The sequence below is a fragment of the Struthio camelus genome, chromosome Z (genome assembly GCF_040807025.1).
Source record: "Struthio camelus isolate bStrCam1 chromosome Z, bStrCam1.hap1, whole genome shotgun sequence".
NCBI lineage: Eukaryota > Metazoa > Chordata > Aves > Struthioniformes > Struthionidae > Struthio > Struthio camelus.
The window spans coordinates 50,564,166-50,583,291 of record NC_090982.1 but is presented as its reverse complement, the minus strand read 5'-3'; the positions used below and the strand labels follow the sequence as shown (position 1 = coordinate 50,583,291).

Genomic DNA, 19,126 nt, shown 5'->3' with positions numbered 1-19,126 from the left:
ATATTGGTCAATTGTACTGGCAATATACTTTTTTCTTTTTTTTTTTTTTTCCAGTTAACACTATTTCCTGATTAGCAAGAGCACAAATTATTCCAGGAAATCAAATGGTAGAGTTCAATACAGGTATACTTAAGATCTGTCTTTCTGAATAACGCAGTTTGGCTCATGTGACATCCCCTTTCCACGGCTGTGGCTTTTAACCAAAATCTCCTTAAACCTCCTACATTTAAAATTAATATTACAATTTGAGACCAGCAATCAGAAGCTTAGTTTGCATAACGGTGATCTTGAATTATGTGCTCATAGGATTGGTGTCCAGGTAGTGAAACAGGATGATGTATAGAGAAAGACGCCACAGGTTGTCTACTTAATCATTTTGGAGATTAGAAAGTGTGTAGTGAGTAAAGCAAAGGATTACTTAAAGAATACAGCTCCACGGTGTAAGGCAGTTTAATGCCATCTAATAAAAGTGTATGTTGCTCCAGCCTCCATCAGGGAGTTAGTGATACCAGGTAACTGGGTACCTGTGAGAAGTCTGATTTTCTGATCTGTGCGCCTCATCTTTCAGAAGGAACAAAACAACTGAAGTTAAATCTTGTAGTAGTGCTGCACGTACAGGGTTCCTCCTGAAACTGACTGTAGTTGTGATTTGAACGTATGGGGTGTAGTATAATGTTAAGTACCCTGTAAAATCACAGTTTGAGACATTTCAAGGTGGGTACCCGAAATTAATGCATGCTAAATGACAGCTCTGGCTGTAATCTTTAGCAAAATAGCAGTAGTAATGGCCCTTACTTTCACAGGAAAGGCTGTGATAATGAAGTAATTTAGCGTAAGTAAGTGTTTCATAAACAAAGATGATAGACTAGAAATGGAAAGGAGAAGTCTTTCTGTTCATTTAAACACGTGTGGGAGTGCTTCAGGGTATTCTTTGAATCAGTTTAAATATATGGTGACTGCTTATTGATTGTATGGGGAGGGGATTCTTTGGAAAATAGTATGCATCATGGAGGAAGAATTTGCATCGTAGTGCATGCAAAAAGGGTGCTGAATTAAGGTTGCACCTAATTCTGGTATTTATTAACTGTTGGATGCCTGACTGATCTTTAATTATTTTCAGTTGGTGTGTGCACACGCATGCACATATGCACACATGCTTTTCCGCAACGTTTTTTTTTAAAACGCTACTGGAAAAATTTTGCTAGGTCACGGCTGAATCTGGGTAGAGAAAGTTGAAAGGTCTATCCAGTGTTGTGTATTCTGCTGTTTAGTTGTGTATTCTTCTGTAAAGCTTGTCACAACAAAAATGTCCTGAACAAAGTTTTTTGCATCTGGGATAGAACTTCCCATTGATTAAGGTGAAAGGAGGAGAAATAATTCTCTTCCCTTTTCTTTCATTTCTGTTTCGTTTCTGTAAAACTTGTATCTCTCTCTCTTTTTTTTTTTTTTTTTTTTTTTTTAAAGAGAGAGAGAGAGTCTGTTGTTATTTTCTTTGTGTAATATAGCATATTCCTGTGGTGGTATTAAGTGGCAAGGCATCAATATCAAACTGTTAGATTTGGTGTATGTTTGTGCCAGCACGTATAGCTATGAGTTACAGTGCTTTCTGAAATAAATTTGGTGTAATTCATCTTAAAGGCTTAGCTTTGCTAGTTAGAGTGCGTGGTTGTAAGAAAGAGTTCAATATGCTACATAGTTAAAATGTCTCCTCTGGATGGAGGAAGAATGATGCTTGAAAGGGAAGACAGATTTGCATTCCAGCATTGATGTGGGATGCCTAGAATGAAGTGTTAGAGACCGTTTTAGATTAACGGCAAACATTTGAGAAAATTTTTAGAAGTTTTCAGCCTTGGGATGCTTTTTTTGATGCTAGAGATTCAATGAGGTCCCTTAAACAGAGCACAAAAGTAAGAGAAATGTGACTAAATTAAACACTGGGAAAACATGCTACTGAAAGGTGTTAAAAGCAACCTCTGCAATTAGAGAAGTACAATTAGGAAGACTGAAAATTGCGGAAGGCGTGCCTAGGCAGTATAGGAATACAACCACCATGAAAAGGCAACATTTCAATTTGAATGTTTCAGTCTTCAGTGTTTTTCATCTGGCTTATTCTGATTCTTACATTGTAGATGGGCTTTCCCTAGTTATTGTCTGTGATGTTAAAAGGCTAGTTAACGATGAACAGCTGCAAAAACTGTTCATGATATCATTAGCTTGTCTGGAGAAATGGAAGTTGACGTTGAATTGATACAGGAAGGATTCTGAGAAATGCCTCTGGTTTTGATAGATGTTCCAGTGAAATCATAGCACAGATATGAAACATACCAACAAGGATATTTATTTTATTCTGCACAAAGTGTTTTCTGTTTTTTATAATTTAAATGTAATTTTTTTTTAACTAAAGCATGATGGTATTAGATCTTTAAAAGAAACAAACTGAAGATAGCAGAATGACTCTTTGATAAACATAATCTCAGATGTGTTGCTTTGTATGAAGAAATGTATTTTGTATATTTGGACTGCATGAAATGGAAATGGAAGGTGAAATTGGCATACTGTGTGCCGGAACTACAAACGTGGGTAATTTATCTGAATGAGGACAGCAAAGCCGCATAAAGTAAAACCAATGTATTTACTGCTAATCATTTAGAAGCAGCTGATAAATACCTCAGAGTGCAACAAAGTGATTGGTGCTTGTTGTTTTTGGTGAGGAGGGAGAGGAAAGGAAAGGATAGGGCAGGTGGGAAATAAGCAAACTAATCGTCAGTATTTCTTAACAGCTAATACTGTGTTAACAGTTGTTGTTGTACTTAGTCGTGGAGAGATGAAATCTCTTGCTGCCTGCTAACTCTTAATTTAAAAAATTAGACTTAAAGTTTTTCAGTGCTTGAGTAAGCAACAAGACAACTTCTGAAATAATGCAGGAAATCTTATTGCTAAGGGAAAGCGTAAGGAGAAAGCAGGGAAAATAAACAGCGAAAACAGCTCCAGTGACCAAATAACAAGGATATGTTTAAAAAACAAACAAAACAAAAAAAACCCAAAAACCCCACTAATCCTGTGAAGAACCAGCAGAAGCCTACCTTGCTGTGCTGATGCACTTCTAAAGTTAAGAAAGCACTGTATTTTGACTGTAGATTGAACTGCAACCAGCTTGGGATTTGAGTCTCAAGTTTTAACTTGTGAACGTACCCTGAGATTGATGGAGAACTCTAATCTATACCAAAAAGTAGTCTTTAGGTGAAGATTGGCTCTTCAAGTGAAATTTTCTTTTATACTATCTCTTTACAAGGTGCTTTAACCTAGTGGGCTTAAAAAAAAGGCATCAGATTAAATCAGTATTGGGGGGGGGGGTTGCATGAAAAATGATAGCAGACTAGAAGCCATTTTGAAAGCTATTTTGGCCCATTATGTCAGACTTGGTCCAATGTTACTTCTGATAAATAGATTTTATTCACTTCTTTTATGCCTTTCCATGGTTTTCTCCCCGCTGTCCCCTCTCAGCAGTGATATCTCTTATATGTCTGTTAGGATCAGCTTATTAGCTTCATCTAGGAGCCCTAGAAGTCATTCTGTAACAACACAGTAAGTGAAATTTCTGGTTTTGATAAATACTTGGGCAAGATGTTTAGATATGAGGGTGCAACATTAAAGATACTTGCAGCCAAGTTTCCATTTCTTCTTCAGGAAGATAGTTCTTCAGGGCACATTCTCCTGTGTGATTCTTAACATATTTTGTAGGCATTACCTGAGATTTTAGGTGAGTCCAAATTGTAGTTATTGTACCATTTGAACCTAATTTCAGCACACCTGAAAGGGCAAAGCCCTTGCTATTCTTTACTGACCAACAGGCTACACAGAAGCACATACCAATAACCTAAAACATACTGTCTGAATGCATTCCCATTTTTATTCCCGGATAATTAGGAAGCTTGAAGCTATGAAAAATTGTCCCTTACTTCCATCATAACAGAACTGAGACAATAGAGTTTGGAGGACCAACATGCTGGCTCCATGTCAGATCAGACATGCTCAGAGGAGGTGATTTTCTATGCAAGCATTCACGCTCCAGTTAGCACCGACAGAGCTGCAGCAGCACACAAATATACTTCTTTGTACTGGGGCCCTTGTCAACGCAGATGACTGTTTGCCACATTTTTGCTCCGGACCCATTCAGTTCTGGTTATTTCCCTGCAAGATATCATTTTGTTAGAAGGTCTCTGGTCAGAAGGTTGCAGTGGTGGCTTGGCATTTGAAAGCCTATTCAGTTTGATTCCTGGCAAAAATCTGGAGCTGCCAGAAACAGACCAAGGAGCCTATCTAGACCGCCTCAGGTGCTGTACAGGCCGTATGAGACAAATACATATTCTGGAGATGAGGGTTATCAGACTGACAGTGGTGTCCCTGTCTTTTTCTCTAAAATGCAGTAAAATGAGTTTTCCCATATGTATCTTGACAGCTGTGCATTCATACCTGCATACACATACAAGGGAGGGGGATATGTATATATGAAGTCTGGACTACCTGTTTTGTGTTCCTATTCCAGAAAAAGAATTAAGTAGTTGGGGCCATCAGAAGGGGTAATCCTGATGACCTTTTACTCTAGCATGAGACTAGCAGATTTGCTGGGGAAGTAGTGCATGACCAAACAGAGTCTTTACCCAGATCTGTCACAGAATAATGCTCCTACTACTAGAAGTTCCTGTAAAAGATATGTTTGTCATGTTGTTAATGATGATACCAAGTGTCAGGTGATTTTGTTTTTCATAGGGAACCTGCAGTGGAAGACGTTCCTATTTTATGGGGGTTCAGGGGTTGTTTATTTTCTGGAATGCTTTCCTAGATGAGAGTGGACAAACCTATATCGTTTTCATGGCCTCAACTGTCAGCCTCCGCCAGGCTGGCTGTGGTTGAACTTCTCCTCTCTCGGGTTGATCTTGCAGCACCATGGGCAGATGCTTCACCCAGCTTGGGGATTGGCACATCCAACAGCATAAGCGTAGGCTGCATGAGAACCATGGACAGGGACTGTTTTCTCCGAACAGGGAGAATAACAGTAGAGAGGTGAAGAATGTGAACTGTTTCCAGATCTGGACAGTTCAATAGCATTTGGCTCCTAGCCAGACCTCAGTGGTCAAGTTACAAAACTGTTGTGTTGCTCTTAAGTGAATCAGGTAACTAACTTTTTTTTATCAGGTTGAGGTTCAGCTCACAGTTTGTGATGGAGTCACTGATATTATGATTTTGTTTTGTTGTATAATGAAATAAAGTGCTGTTCTGTAAAAGATTTTTTCCTAGTACATAGCACTTACGACAATAGAATGCAAGTTTAAGCTTACTGAAATGTGTTTTTGTGTTGTCCCATTCTGGAGATGGTGGTCTTGACAGCTATCACTTCATCCAGAAAAGAGAATAAACTCCAGCTGTTTGTAGCTGGTCGTCTTATTACTGTATTACATAGAGGAAAGTCCTAGGAGCTTACACACAATATAGAGTTCATGTATATATCCTCTCTAAAACTAACTGAGTCAGTTAGCTTCCGTGTTTTATTCCTGGGACTGCACTCAATACTAGAAGAAAATAAATTATGCATGCTAGAACTTTAATTATTTCAACAGCAGCAAGCAGTTCATTCCCCCATGTCTTTTTCTAGTAATACTCAGGTATTCTAAAGGTCAAGGTACCTCAGCTGAGACAAACCAAATGAATAACACCGTGCATCTTGCTGGTGCTCCTTTCCCAATGAGTATCTTCACTCCACTAGAGAGCAAGCAACAGCTGTTCCAGCCAGTACAAGACATCTGTATAACAGCAGCACAGCATCATGTTTTGATGTTTGCTGGATATTGCTCTGCAGATAGTAACTGTTGTCAGAGATAACATGAATCTGCTGTTTTCCAGTTATCGATAGTGAATTCTGAGCTACTTCTTACGAAGGTGTTGCTCACAATATATTGGTGTCCAGCTAGGGAGCACAAAGGAAGTTTAAAGAGGCTGATCCACATGATATGAGCATCTATTCAGATGTGCAGAGTTTAGGGAGCAGTTGATGACATTCAGTTATCAGGAGTTTTCAAGACATTATTTCCCCTCTTCAGATCCACACCCATCATTTCTGCTTTGCAACTACTGAGAGTAGTGTCAAGATGACAAGAAATTAGCAGATGATTTCAGCCTCCTGTTTGTACAAGCACAAGGAGCTGTTGGGCAGATATGTACGTTTCATGGACCTTACGAACCTTATCAACTTAAAGTATAGGGATGCCAAACTCATTTTCTCAAAGAACCACATTTAATTAGGATAAAGATCACTGTTGCAGAGTAGCTGCACTTCAGACCACTTTCAGTCTCTCAGGCGTACCCTTTTTCATTCATTCAGGCAGTTCCTAAACATTCTTAAGTGTCCAGGTTACAGCACCCCTGTTTACTAAAAGCATTAATACGCAAGCCCAATATGGAAAATCTTTTTCCTTTGGGCCCTGCCGTAGCCTATGATTAAAGTCATTCAGAAAAGCAAAGTCTGTCTTGTTTATCCATTGCTTGAAGGAACATCATATTCAGAGCGAAGAGATAAAATATGAAAGGTCTGGGCACATATTTTCCTTTAGCTCAGCCTTGATCTTCCCTTGCAAGCTTTAAGCTTAGTTCAGCCATATTACTTCCATCTGTGCATTGGAAGACAGCTTGCTTGCAGCAGGTTCTTATCACTTTCTGTCAGAGACTCATCTGTGGCTGCTGCTGCTGACCTACTCGAACCAGCTCACTCGATCCTCCTATGTTTAGAAAGTTCTTTTTTCTTAAGATTGTTGGATGAGCTTGCTGTTGGGAGAAGAGTAAGTCTGATCAACCTGCCTGGAGACAAGTAGGAGCAATCTCCAATTAATGTCTCCCTTAAAGGCTCCCTTAAAAGGCTCCCTGAAAGTACCTTATCCTCACAAGTGGTGTGCGGGGTGGGTGGGTGGGTTGGTTGGTTGGTGTGGGGTTTTTTTGTTGGTGTTTTTAAAAACATCAGCAGCAAGTAATAATGGTAAGTTAATCATTCTTTGGCAGCCAGTGCACAGAAAAGAGTAGATGCAATGTTATTGGCTCAAGCAGCAAGCTGGTAAACCTTTTTGTTCAAAAAATCAACATAGGAGTCAGGAATCTAACACTTAAATACAAAATATAACAACTTATTGTGACCAAGGATTACAAATTGGTCACTTCAATTGGGTGTTGATACAGAACTAAGAAAGAGTGAACTAAGCAAAGAGTATTAAAGTTGCTTTAAAAAGGTATGATGTGTAAAATAATCACTAGGCTTGCTGGTTTAGGGAGACTTTTCCAGTTACGTTAGGCAAAACGCTGCTTTTACCATTCAGACCTCTCCTTTGCAAGTGGTGGCGTACAGAGAAGTCAGTAGGCTTTGCTCATCTGCAGGACTCTGCTCATGGATAAAACAAAAGCACTTGTGCTTATGAACTTTGTTTCATTTTTAAAATACAGCAAAAATACAGTTAAGGCCAATGAAGAGTACTTTAATTCTGAATGTGGTACACTAGATAAAGGAAAAATTCCAAGTACTTTCCTACAGCAGCACCGATTCCTGGCTGCTTTAAGTAGAGACTACTGAACCTGATTAAAGTAATTATAAACCTTTCCCAGAATAAATATGGTTTGCATCCAAAGCCTTCTATTTTATCATGCTTTTCAAATGTCTGGGTTTGTTCTGAATCAGCAGTTGGACTAGTTGAATGACAGTGTTATGATTATGAAGCATACTAGCTTAACAAATTTTTCTCAGATCTAATTTGCTTTGTTCATTTCATTGAAATAGGCCCTATTACTTCTGTAATTATTTTCTGACAGAAGTTTTCACCTGGGATATTTCATTTGCAAGGGCAAGGAGTGGAAGCCTAGTCAAAATCATTGAACTAGGACGGTTTATAAACATGACAGAACCTCTTAAGGTCATTTTCGGAAGACTTAATTTCCTCTGTCCTAACCTGCTAGTGATGGTTTTGATTTGGGGTTTTTTGGTGAAAGCTTGTAGTTTTACTTTTCTACTGAAATGTTTATGTACCCTACAATGAAATAATACAAATGCTTAATTATGAGCAATTTGTACTTAAAATGAAATAGAAGTATAATTATTTAAATTAACGAGTGTGTATTGGATATCTCTTTCCATTCGGATGGTGTAACTGCAGCTGATTCCAGCAGAAGTGGTAGTAGTTTAAGGCAGCCAAGACACTTGGCTAATAAATTCAAACAGGTTGGGTACGTGCTGGTTAGCAGAGAATCCAAGGAAAGGGATATACTTGTTATCACTTAAATCCTTTTTCCAGGATTAAATGGAAATTGGTTTGATTAATACCAGTTCAGACAGCCTGATTTTTTTTTTTTTTTTTTTTTTAATAATGTCAAGAAAGTAGGACTTGTGGACTTTGCATACTTAGTTTGGGAGGTTTTCTCGGGGCTGTTGTTCTGGAACTTACTGAAATGCTTGCTGTTTTATAAGACGACTATAGTGATAGTTGCTTTGCTCGCAAGCAACTTGAGAAACTATTGTTTCCTGCGTTCCCACCTGATACTGTGGCTGAGAGCTTTTACTATTTTGGGGAAGCAGGGTAGTTCGATGACAGTTTCATGAACTGAAAATGTAATGGACCACTGTTGCGTTTAACAATCTTCTTTCTGCAGCATGTTGTATGGAGTCTTATTTGCAAGTATGAGGATTTTTCTTATTAGCGTAAGCTTCTTGTGTAATGACAAATGTCAAAGAAACATATTTTGAAATGTATGACTGCCTCTTACTGTTTTTATAAGTGGAATAAATTGATAAAACTGTAGGATTTTTATCTTTGTTGTATAAGTAAGTCTGCAATAGTCTGATAATCCAGATAATCTCATTATAAATACTACTTTCAGGAAGTATGCGTGTAATGAGAATTTGGGGTTTTTTTTTAAATTTTTTTCCCCTCAAGAATATCTGTGCTGGGTTGTGATTTTTTTCATGTCAAAATGTCAGGTAAAAGTGGACATTTATATGTAAATGAAAGATGACAAAGGTTCGATGTTATTTTTTCGTACCACAGACGTGGCTCATTCAAATTCATGAGACTGAAGCAGTCACCTCTTATACTGCTTCTGACAATGACTGTTTTGAATAACTTTATTACACTGTACTTTGCTGAAATTTTAGAAAACTGTGCAATCTGTTATAATTGTTTTTTTTCCTCCTCTCTTCTTATCTTTTCTCTTTTCTGTGCAGGTGATTTCTATTCACTCCTTTCCAAGCTGCTAGGAGAAAGGGAAGATGTTGTTCATGTGCATAAGTATAACCCTACAGAAAAGGCAGAATCAGATCTTGTAGCTGAGATTGCTAATGTAGTCCAAAAGAAGGATCTTGCCAGAGAGGTCACAAATCACGATGAGAGGGACAATGCTATTCTTGTCAGAGACAGAATTCACAAATTTCACAGACTAGAATCTACCTTGAGGCCACCAGGGAACAGACATTTCTCTGTACAACAACCTAAACATGGTGAGGGAAGCTGGGAAAAAGAACATACAGGAGGTGGGTTGGGGTTCATTTTAAATAATGAAATTCAGTGCAAGAGCTGTGATCCACATTAGCAAAATCTGAAGGGAATATCGATTGATGTTTGGAAGTATTTTACATAAGTCTTCCTAATTATGAAAATAGTGTCCCTCTATTTTAGAGGTGTTTTAGTGGGAGCTTTTTATCCCCTTTTATGAGGAAAGAATCTATACCAGTGGGAAAATCCCAATTCTTTTTGGAACGTGGAATATTTTTTCCACTCTCAAGACTTCTACTTAACGATTGATTTGGTATCAGTTATACTCAAGCCAGGTAAACAAAGGAGGATATAGTTGTCCCAGAAAGGGAGGAGTTTTCTTAATATAAGTGACTACTATGAAATGGCTCACAGGGGTAACCTTTGCATTTTATAAGTTATTTTCTGATGACTTGGTTTGTCAGAGAAAAGATTTTACAAAATTTGTATTCTCTAATCCTATAGACTGTTTTTCTCTCTATTAGGAAGAGTGGTAGTTAATACGGAAGTATTCTTTAGGAATATTATTTTGTTCATACTGGCTAGCCTAATATTCCAGGACTGGTGGTTTTATTTTACCAGGATTATAATTCATTCCCTTCAGGTTTCTATGACAGCAAAAACCATGGAAGTATTAATTTGTTTTACTTGCGTTTTGGTCTCTGTGACATTAATTGTGCTTAGTCTTACTTGCTAATGTGGAAAGCCAGATAATGCAGCATGTGACAAGCATCTCATAAGAAAAACTGATATGCATGCATGGCAGTCATCGGTATGTGTGAACTGTAGCAGCACATGCTTGCTTTTATGTTGCAACCAAAGAGCTTGATGTTTCCAAGTGTTATACAAAAACATACAACGTTCATCATCCGTTTGATTTTTCAGTTCCAAATATTAACCTGTAATGTCTCTGCTTACATGAGATTCTGTTACAGTGTTCAAATACAGCAAAATTCTGGGTTTGTATTTAATGAAAGACCGAAAATGAGGACTTTCCAATGTTATGTTTTGCTAGTTAGTTTAAATGAGAGCCTGCCAAGCGTTTGGCATAGAGGCAAAAAACAAGTGGGATGTTGCCGTGTGCCTGACGTAAGTGTAAATCGTAAATAACTCCGTGAGCGACTGGCGTTACTCAAATGCTTAGAGTAATGTGTGTGTATTTCTGCAAAAACAGTTTCTTAAGCTCAGCCTGGAAAATGTGATTGGGGGGGGGGGGGTGGTTAGAAATTTCCTTTCTGTTTTAACTCATTGAGAGGAGCGAGTGTCAGTGAACTGAATAAATGGCTTAGCTGGCCCCCCATGTGGCACAAATCCTGACTGTAGAACAGAACAGTTTGGTTTTTTGAGGGGAGTGGGAGGGGAAGGGTAGTGGGGAAGGCTAAGAGAAGTGCACCGTTTGAAACATTGCTTGAATTGCAGCAAAAAGCAAAGCTGAAATGATTAAATACTTGCATGGAAAAGTTTATTTTTGTTTTTTAATGCTTGTAATGTTGCTAACATTACAGAAATCCCAAACTGCAGAAGCTGTCGGTGCCATCTTTTGGCAAAAAGGTTGTTATAGCAATGAAAAAATCTTTAAGCGCATGTTTAGTTTCTGATTTGGGAATTATTTACATTTTAGAAGAATAGAACTTTGCTTCTCTAGCAGATCTTCCTCCCTCGGAGGAGGAATTGAAACAAAGTTATTTTAACTTTAAAAAAAAAAAAAATGCCATCTCATGAGGTTGTATGTACAGTCTTTGCTATATTAAATTCATAGGCTACATACCAGTTCCTGTAATCAAGAATTTAAAAGATGTGTAAATATCTTGGAAGACTAGATCCTGCTTTCTATTAAGTTACAGCATTCATTTAATTTAATTGTTTACAAATTACCAAAATTGAAGTAGTTTAACATTTTTAGCTTTGTAAATATCCCAGTTTTTTTCAGGTAACTAGCCTGAAAGAACAAGCGACCAATACATTCAGTAAGGTTTATAATCTTATGTTTATAACCTTATACTATTGCTCTTACTGCAGCATGATTATATTATGACTCTGTGACTGTCTGCTAATCAGGGTGCAGTTGTTGGAATTCTACCTTTTATTTATGGCAAGCAGTGTAATTTTCCAGTTGTTAAAACCCCTTTGTGCAGTGCTCGCTTAAAGTTCTCAAGATTTAAGTGACTATTGTGACGAGGGCAAATAAATACAGCATGGATAAAGTTTGTAAAGTCAAGAGCTTGCAGGGATTTATGGGCAGTAAGTTGTAATTTTGTCAGTAAACAGAGATTTTGTTCTTTCACTTGCGGAGAGATTAGAGGCTGATTTGCATGTTCTAAATTATGTGATTCCCTATAGTTTTATTGAATCAAAGGAATTACTTTAAACTGCAAGATAAAAGACCTGGTTCTTAGTTTAGGTATCTGATTAACAACAAACCAATGACTTGAGGAAAAAAAGAAACTGATTGTAAATCATTTTAATGGGAAAATCATATCCGTTTGGTTCTATGTGTAACTTTCATAGACTACTCAGTTTTATAGAAAATTCATTATCAGTTGTAGATATATGATGTCTAAATTTATTAACTAAGGTTTTTTTGTAAATAGTGAATTTCCCTAAGTTGCACCTGAATGCAAGGACTTTCAGTATGAGAATTGCAAAGGAAAAATAAAAGATGATGATAAACCAGTTTTGAAAAATTGAGAAAATACAAAAGTACAAAGGTTGTAATAAGGTTGGGATTTTTGTGACAGTATTGTGTTTAATCTATCAGAAATATTTACCTCCCTAAAATGTAAGTGTAGGAATTTTGTATTTTGTAGTGCATGCCTTCTGGGGAAACTAAATTTTACAAAAGCCAAAATTTTGGCTTTCTGTGTTTAGCCTTTTGATTTTTCTTGAGTGTTTTTGATTAAGGCTCAGAGGCTGAGAGGCAGTGTGACATAAAACGTGCAGAAGTTTTATGCAGGGTAGTTCAGACTGATTTTTGGATGAGCAACTACCATGCAGACACTAATTTCCATCCTTTTATTCCTTTCAAAAATCATACTGTGCTTGAGTGTACCTGCTATTGCACCTGCCAGTGCCAGTTGAACTGTACAGAAATACTGCATATTTTATGAAGATGTATGATTTTTTTTCGTAATGCGTCTTCTAGCTTGGAACTCTTATTTTGCTAAAATCACTACACAGCAGAGTTTCTTCTAGGTGTTTTGCTAACTGCCTTGGATTCACTACAGATGCCGGTTTTAGGTTTGTTTTTGTTTGCTGCGGAGTTTCTCTAACACTACTCTAACTGTAGTATCTGAAACTACACAAGTAAAATATATCTTCTAGTCCATGGTAGGTTTTTAGCACTGTTTTTGTCTTTCCCCATGTAGATGTGGGAAATAGCTTTCCCCCAACCCCATCCTCACTGCAGTCCTCAGCTGGCATCTCTCCCAAGTAAAATGGAAGTGGGGGAATGGTTATCACAGCAGTCAGATTGCATTGTATGACCTGCAGATTTGGGGGGTTGTGTCCCTCTTAATTTTTCCTGTCACTGGAAGATCACTTCCAGCTGAACCCCCTCAAACTGCTTGGGTGCTATGTCTTAAATATCGTGATTTGCCTAATTTCAAAGCATGGATGTTTTGGCACGTTGTGAAGGGGGACACGTGCTCTGCGTGGCTGGGTGATAGCCCAGTGGTTGGTTTTTGGGGATCACAGCAGAGCACACAAACTTAGGGCCAAAATGAAGGGTGCAAAGTGTAGCATGTGCTGAAACATGTTGAATACTAGTGGAAAGAGCTCTGGTTGCTCATAATAGCAAAGAAATTGCTTTGTATCCACCTTCAGTTTGGCTATAGGTACCTACATAAAAAACCTGCAAGTCAGAAATACCTGAATTACTCTGAACAAACTCTGTTTTTTGTGTGTGTGTGAAGGATTTTCTAACAATTAGAAGGCTTCCTTTGGATTTTTTTTTCTTTTACTAAAATTAATGATACGACTATATTAATCCTGTCATTGATTTGGGGGGGGAGGGGGTGGAATACCATCCAATAATCTTTTAAAAATACCAGAGCAAGCCACCGCCACCTCCTCCAAGCAGCGTGGTAAGTAGTCTATTGGGAGAAGTTAATCCCTGTGGCCAAAACTTTGCAACTTTTTCAAGTTCTAGCCTTCTGTGTGCAGATCTTTAATCAGTGTCAGTCTGTTCTTACATGAACATCTTCTTACGTTTTTAGTTGCAACTTAAAGATGTAAAGCTAAATTTGATCCTGCCCACCCTAGTTGGTCAAATTATATCTTCATTCAGTAAGTATGCTAGGAGGACCTAAAGTTAGCTCTAATACATCCTCAGTGTTTCTGTAGCTCTCAGTGCAAATGAATGAGACTTTGTGTGTGTGTGTGTGTGTCTGGTGGTTGGTGTGTGTGTGTGTGTTTTGGTTTTTTTTAGCAAGCGCTTTCACCCACAGTGTATCTAATTTTGGTAAATCAAGGGATTATGCAATAGGTTTTTCCGTCCCAGACATATCTTCTTGTGCATTTTCAGTTTGAAAATATAGCTTATTTCCAAAATAAAACTTCTCAAAAACCTCGGTGCGCCAGGGGAGCTGTGAGGCACACATGTTAGGTTGTGTGACTGACCATCCAGGATGCTGCGTGTATAAATGCAGCAGCGAGGTCGTGTTGGGAAACATCTGCTCAGCCTTTGGCCTCCCTCAGCCTGAGCCTGAAAAATATACCAATGAGAAGCGATCTGAGAAAATGGGGGGAAATGTTGTAAGACCTTCCTGTGCACTTTTAAGAGATGCTACTATAAGAGAGAAAAATACTATCCTCATCAGAGAAATCTGTTTTATATTCTGTCCCTTTTCTGCTGTTCTCAGTTGTCTAGTATGCCAAGCAAGCTGCTTGTTTCAGCTGCCTGAGGGGAGACTAACACCAGGTGAGAGAAAGAAGGGGGTAAAACCATTAGATGAACCGGGCTGAGAGAAAGGAAGCCGTCTTTGGTCCTCTGCCTTCCCCAGGTCTTCCTTCCTCTCTTCCCAGCTCAGTTCTTCCTTTCTCCCTCAAAATTGCTGGTAAACGTTTGAAAGACTACAGGGAAGGTTCACAATAACGATAGTAGTGGCCAGCAATACTCTAGGTTTCTATGATACTTTACCCTGGAGCCTGGGGAAAAGCAGATTTTTGAGTTGTCTCTCCAGAATTTCAAAAATTTCTCCTCTCACTTACCATCACTGTTAAGCACTAGACCCTATTTTTTCCTTTTGGCGGCAGTGAGGGAGAGAGATCATGGGGGAAAAAATGCTGCATTTTTTTTTCCCTATTCAAAAAAAAAAAAGCAGCGTAAGAAATATTTGAACCCCTGTGGAAGAAGCAAAAAGGTTTGAAGGTTTATTTTTCTTCTCATCTTCTTTACTTCTCTCATTGAAGAGTGTTACCACTTAAGGACTCTACCCACGAGAAGTATCCAGCATTTTAATAGTAATTCACTTGCTAAATACTATGCTTTTGATTATATAGTGTAAAAATCACGTTTGTGTTATTCAGAAATGACTTGATAGTCTTAAAAATAGGGTGCTAAGACATAAATAATGGCAGATGTTCTACGCTGCTGGATCTCTTCTTCTTTTGACATCTGTTTCCTATTTATGTGTGTAATATTGTTTGACTTAGCTCTAAAAAGTGTTCATATCCTAATGGATATGTATGCTGTAAGAAATGTCATAGGCAAAATTCACAGAATTACTGATTTACTTACTTCTTGTTACTGCTTTTGAATTTTTCTTGCTTTCCCGTGTTTTTCCTTCTTTGTGCTTAAAAACTTATTTTAAGAAGCAAAGTCCCTTCTGATGTTTAGGAGGTTCAGTGATTCCTGATCTGTTATATACTTTTTTAATAAAACACTAATAGGTTAATAATAAAATATCTAAGTTTGCCTGCTGATTTTGGATGGTAATTGTATGTTCCTAAAGTCTCTTAATATAGAGAATATTCACACAGCTCCTAAGACATCTAGAATCTGTGTGCCTGTATGATGGTAAGATGAAGAAAAGAGCAGAGTCAAAAGTGATTTTGAAGTTTCTGTCATCCTACGTGTATTGGGATGCCAGTGCCTGTGCATGAGATATGCTTTATTATAATAAAACAATGCTTGGAATTAATTTGCAATGCATTAATAGAAATATTGCATGTAAGAAACACCCTTACGGTCCCCAACAGTCCTCGCGCCAAAAGCCAGTTAACCAATTCTATGTTTTTATGTAAATAAACTACATGAATGTCTGTCTTTTTTCTTTTTTTTTTCTTTCTTTCTTTCTTTCTTTCTTTCTTTGATAGATTTCCACATAGACGAGGTTGTGGACTGGCCTGGGTTAGACCTCAAACTAGGCCAAGTTTCTGGGTTGGCCCTGGACCCTGAAAATAACCTTGTTGTCTTCCACAGAGGTGATCACGTTTGGGATGAAAAGTGAGTAGATATTCTGTGGAGCATCATGTTAGAAGATCAGCTTGATGTATGCTGTTTCTACATCTTCTTGAAGAAGAGAATATACAGATTGCTGTTCCTTTTCCATTTAAATTTTGAGATTTATCTACACTTTGACTGAAAGTGCTTTCAGGAGGCTCATAATGGAAGAGGTGACTGACAGTCCCAAGATTATGGGGTTGCTAGATCTTTAGACAGTAAGAAGGTATCTCCAGAGAAAAAGAACATAGTACGTTAGGTCTCAAAACTGTAGAACCCTGTGAACCTGCTCTTCACCTAGATTAATTATCCCTGCTTCTTCATATGTTTCAGCAGGACTAATTAGCCTAGGAGAATGATGGTTTAATATAGTGTACTACTTTAAGGACCTGAGCTTGTGATATGCAAAGCTAGCTCCAGTATCTCTTTGTTCTTCCTGTGTTTATGTCCGCTGAACAGAATTGGGGTGTTACAGGACATTTACTCGAAAAAGGTTTTGACCTACTCATTTGATGAGACTTACTACATTTAGTATCCCCCCCCAAAAAAAAGAATCTAAACAGTATAACAACTCCTCTGGTGTTTATAAATGTATATACCCAAAGCTATATTATTCTAGGAATAAAAGAGTACGAATAAGTATGACTTATGTAGCGTCCTTGTATCTGTGAACTTGAAAACGGTATGTCTTAGTTTTAGATGGACATTTTAGAAAAGAATTCCATGAAATTGAAACAGAACACTGGGAGAGAATAATTTTAGCTTGCAATTGAATATTATGTGATCGCCCTCCTAAATGTGCTTTTTTTAATCTTACTTATCACTTATCATATCTTTTTATCTTAATTCCTTTAATTCATAAAGTAATTTCTGAAAAATGGAGAGGACAGTTTTCTCTTGATGACAAGTGATGCTTAGAATACTGTTTTGCGGTAATTTTCTTAAAGTTTTTTTTTTTTTGGGGGGGGGGGTGGGGGACGAGTGCTGAGTAATATAACGCAGGAGATAAGGCAGTCATTTACGTCTCCTGTGCATTGTATCAGCAATCTCTCTAGCCCAAGTGTATACAAATATAGACTGTACAATTTTGAAAGGGTGACGCATATTGCAACTTGTATTACTTAGGCTTCAGATAAAAGCTAATATTGATTTGGTTCTTCTCATCCTCCTACGCTTGAACATAAATGATATTTTTTGTGTCATTGAAGAAAGAATCGAATCAAAAATGTTTCACAATAGACTGGCAGTTGTGCTCGTTTCTCACTTCTAAAATGTGTGTTTTCAGTCTGACAATTGAGATACACCTACAGCCCAGAGCACAAAATTGGAATTTGAGACCAAGCAGCGTGTGGAGAACCTATAGAGTTTAAAAACAAGCAAAAAGCACGCACACACACACGCATGCACAAAAAAGAAAAAAAACAACCCTTCTAAACAATTGGAGTGCATTTATTTGTAAATTATTTCTGCCATATGTAATGCAGGCTGACCCTGTGTAAGATGCACAGCTGAAACTATTAGGAGTGGGAGGGAAGCAGGCAGAGGGAGGAGACTTGTTCTGGGGAGAGAAGTCAGTGACAGAAAGCAAGATCAAGAAAATAATTTTATTTAAATGAAAGCATAATCTGTTCAAGAAGCTTCTTTCTCTTGATGTTTAGTTATTCTGAGTACTGTCAGAAATGTCATTGTTACTTTACTATAACTGTATGGATGGATTTGGCACGTGTTGATCTGTACGTCAGCTCTGTGTTGAAGCTTGCCGTATTTACCATCATGCAGTGACTGGAGCTGGAGGAAAGTGAAACTGTCTGACCTTGAAAATATGATCTGAAGCATTCAGACTCAGATATGTAGCCAAGATGGAGAAGGAGCTGTTGTTATCTGAAGTAAATGTTGGTTATGTGCCTTCCGTGAAGATATCTATATGTGAAATCCTGATTCCCCTCAGACAGGTTTCATTCCACAAGTCTTACCTTGCCCTGCCCCTTGTGGAGCTAGTGCTGGGAAGACCTTTTGGATCAGATAAGCTAAAATTTCTGTAGGCCATTTATATAGAGTATTTTGACTTTAGAACAGCGTATTTGGTAAACATGACTGTGCTTAAGCCGTGTTGCTCATCTTCCAGATCTTGAGGCATCCTTTTGTGCGCTCATTCAGCGAACCTTCCCTTTTTATTTTCAGCTATGTCATGGGTCGATGAAATAGGCTAGAGACCCTTTCATGGGTTGTGCCGAAGAGGAAGGAGCCCATCTGTTCATACTGTTCAGGAAAAAGGAATAAGTAAAAAGGTTATTTGAGGGTGATGGTTGTGTTTGGTTGGAGGAAGGACAGGAAGACACCAGCCTTGTAAGCTAATGTTTACTAGCTTGCGAATACTAGCTTGCAAATACATAATTAATTGAGTATATAATATTCCTTAGCAAATCATAAATGTGATGAGTCTAGCCCCAAGGCCCAGAATTTTTCCCTGTTTCAATGCTTCATCAGCAAAGTATAGAAATAAGTAAACAAATTATCTATGCTATTAGACACTGCAGAAATGTTGCTAATGCATTATTAATACATGCTGTAAAAGCTGGATCCTTATTCAACTAAATGTAGCTGAGTGAATGGTCTGTGCTATTTTATAATGCAGCTTTAGTCTGCTGTAGAACACAAAAACAGTTATACAGTGTCAGGCCTGTAATACAGTAGCAGCTTTTCCAGGGCTTTAACATTCCTCCTGTGAATGATTTAAAAAAAAAAAAAATTCCTTTTAAATGAGTCCTGTTCTTTTACCACACGTTCTCCTCAGTTACAGAACAGCCTTTTGTGCTGTATGCAGCGCATGCTATTCAAAATGGAAAAATTACAACTATTCAGCCAGCTGAGCAATGAATTAGTTGAAAGCTCTTCTGGATTTTGCGATGAAAAAAGTATATTATTTATGCAATCTATAAAAGACATAATAAAGAATATAAACTGCATTCCTGAAAGTCTGCTATTGCATTTTTAACAAGCAGTGGCTAGACAGGATAATTTAGGCTGAGCCCTGTGCCGCAACAATGATGGATATCAATCAAGAACAGAGCTCAGAGTTGTGCTTTCCAGGGTTATGAGATCAGGTGGTCTGTCTAAATTTAAT

At 37.9% G+C, this 19,126-nt stretch overlaps 1 protein-coding gene across 10 annotated transcripts in view; it reads left to right on the top strand.

Moving 5' to 3' along the window:
- Positions 1-19,126, top strand: part of PAM (peptidylglycine alpha-amidating monooxygenase) — a 151,935-nt gene that overhangs the window by 116,099 nt on the left and 16,710 nt on the right. For 5 of the 10 annotated variants that reach the window (XR_011137694.1, XM_068927043.1, XM_068927046.1 and 2 more), the window contains one exon: positions 15,876-16,005. Coding sequence is in view for 9 of the 10 variants with exons in the window: in XM_068927043.1 (XP_068783144.1) it covers positions 15,876-16,005 (130 nt within the window). In the remaining variant the exon portion in view is untranslated. Of the gene's footprint in view, positions 1-9,253; positions 9,560-15,875; positions 16,006-19,126 lie in introns of all 10 variants that reach the window. The other 5 variants (XM_068927038.1, XM_068927042.1, XM_068927037.1 and 2 more) reach the window with 2 other exon arrangements.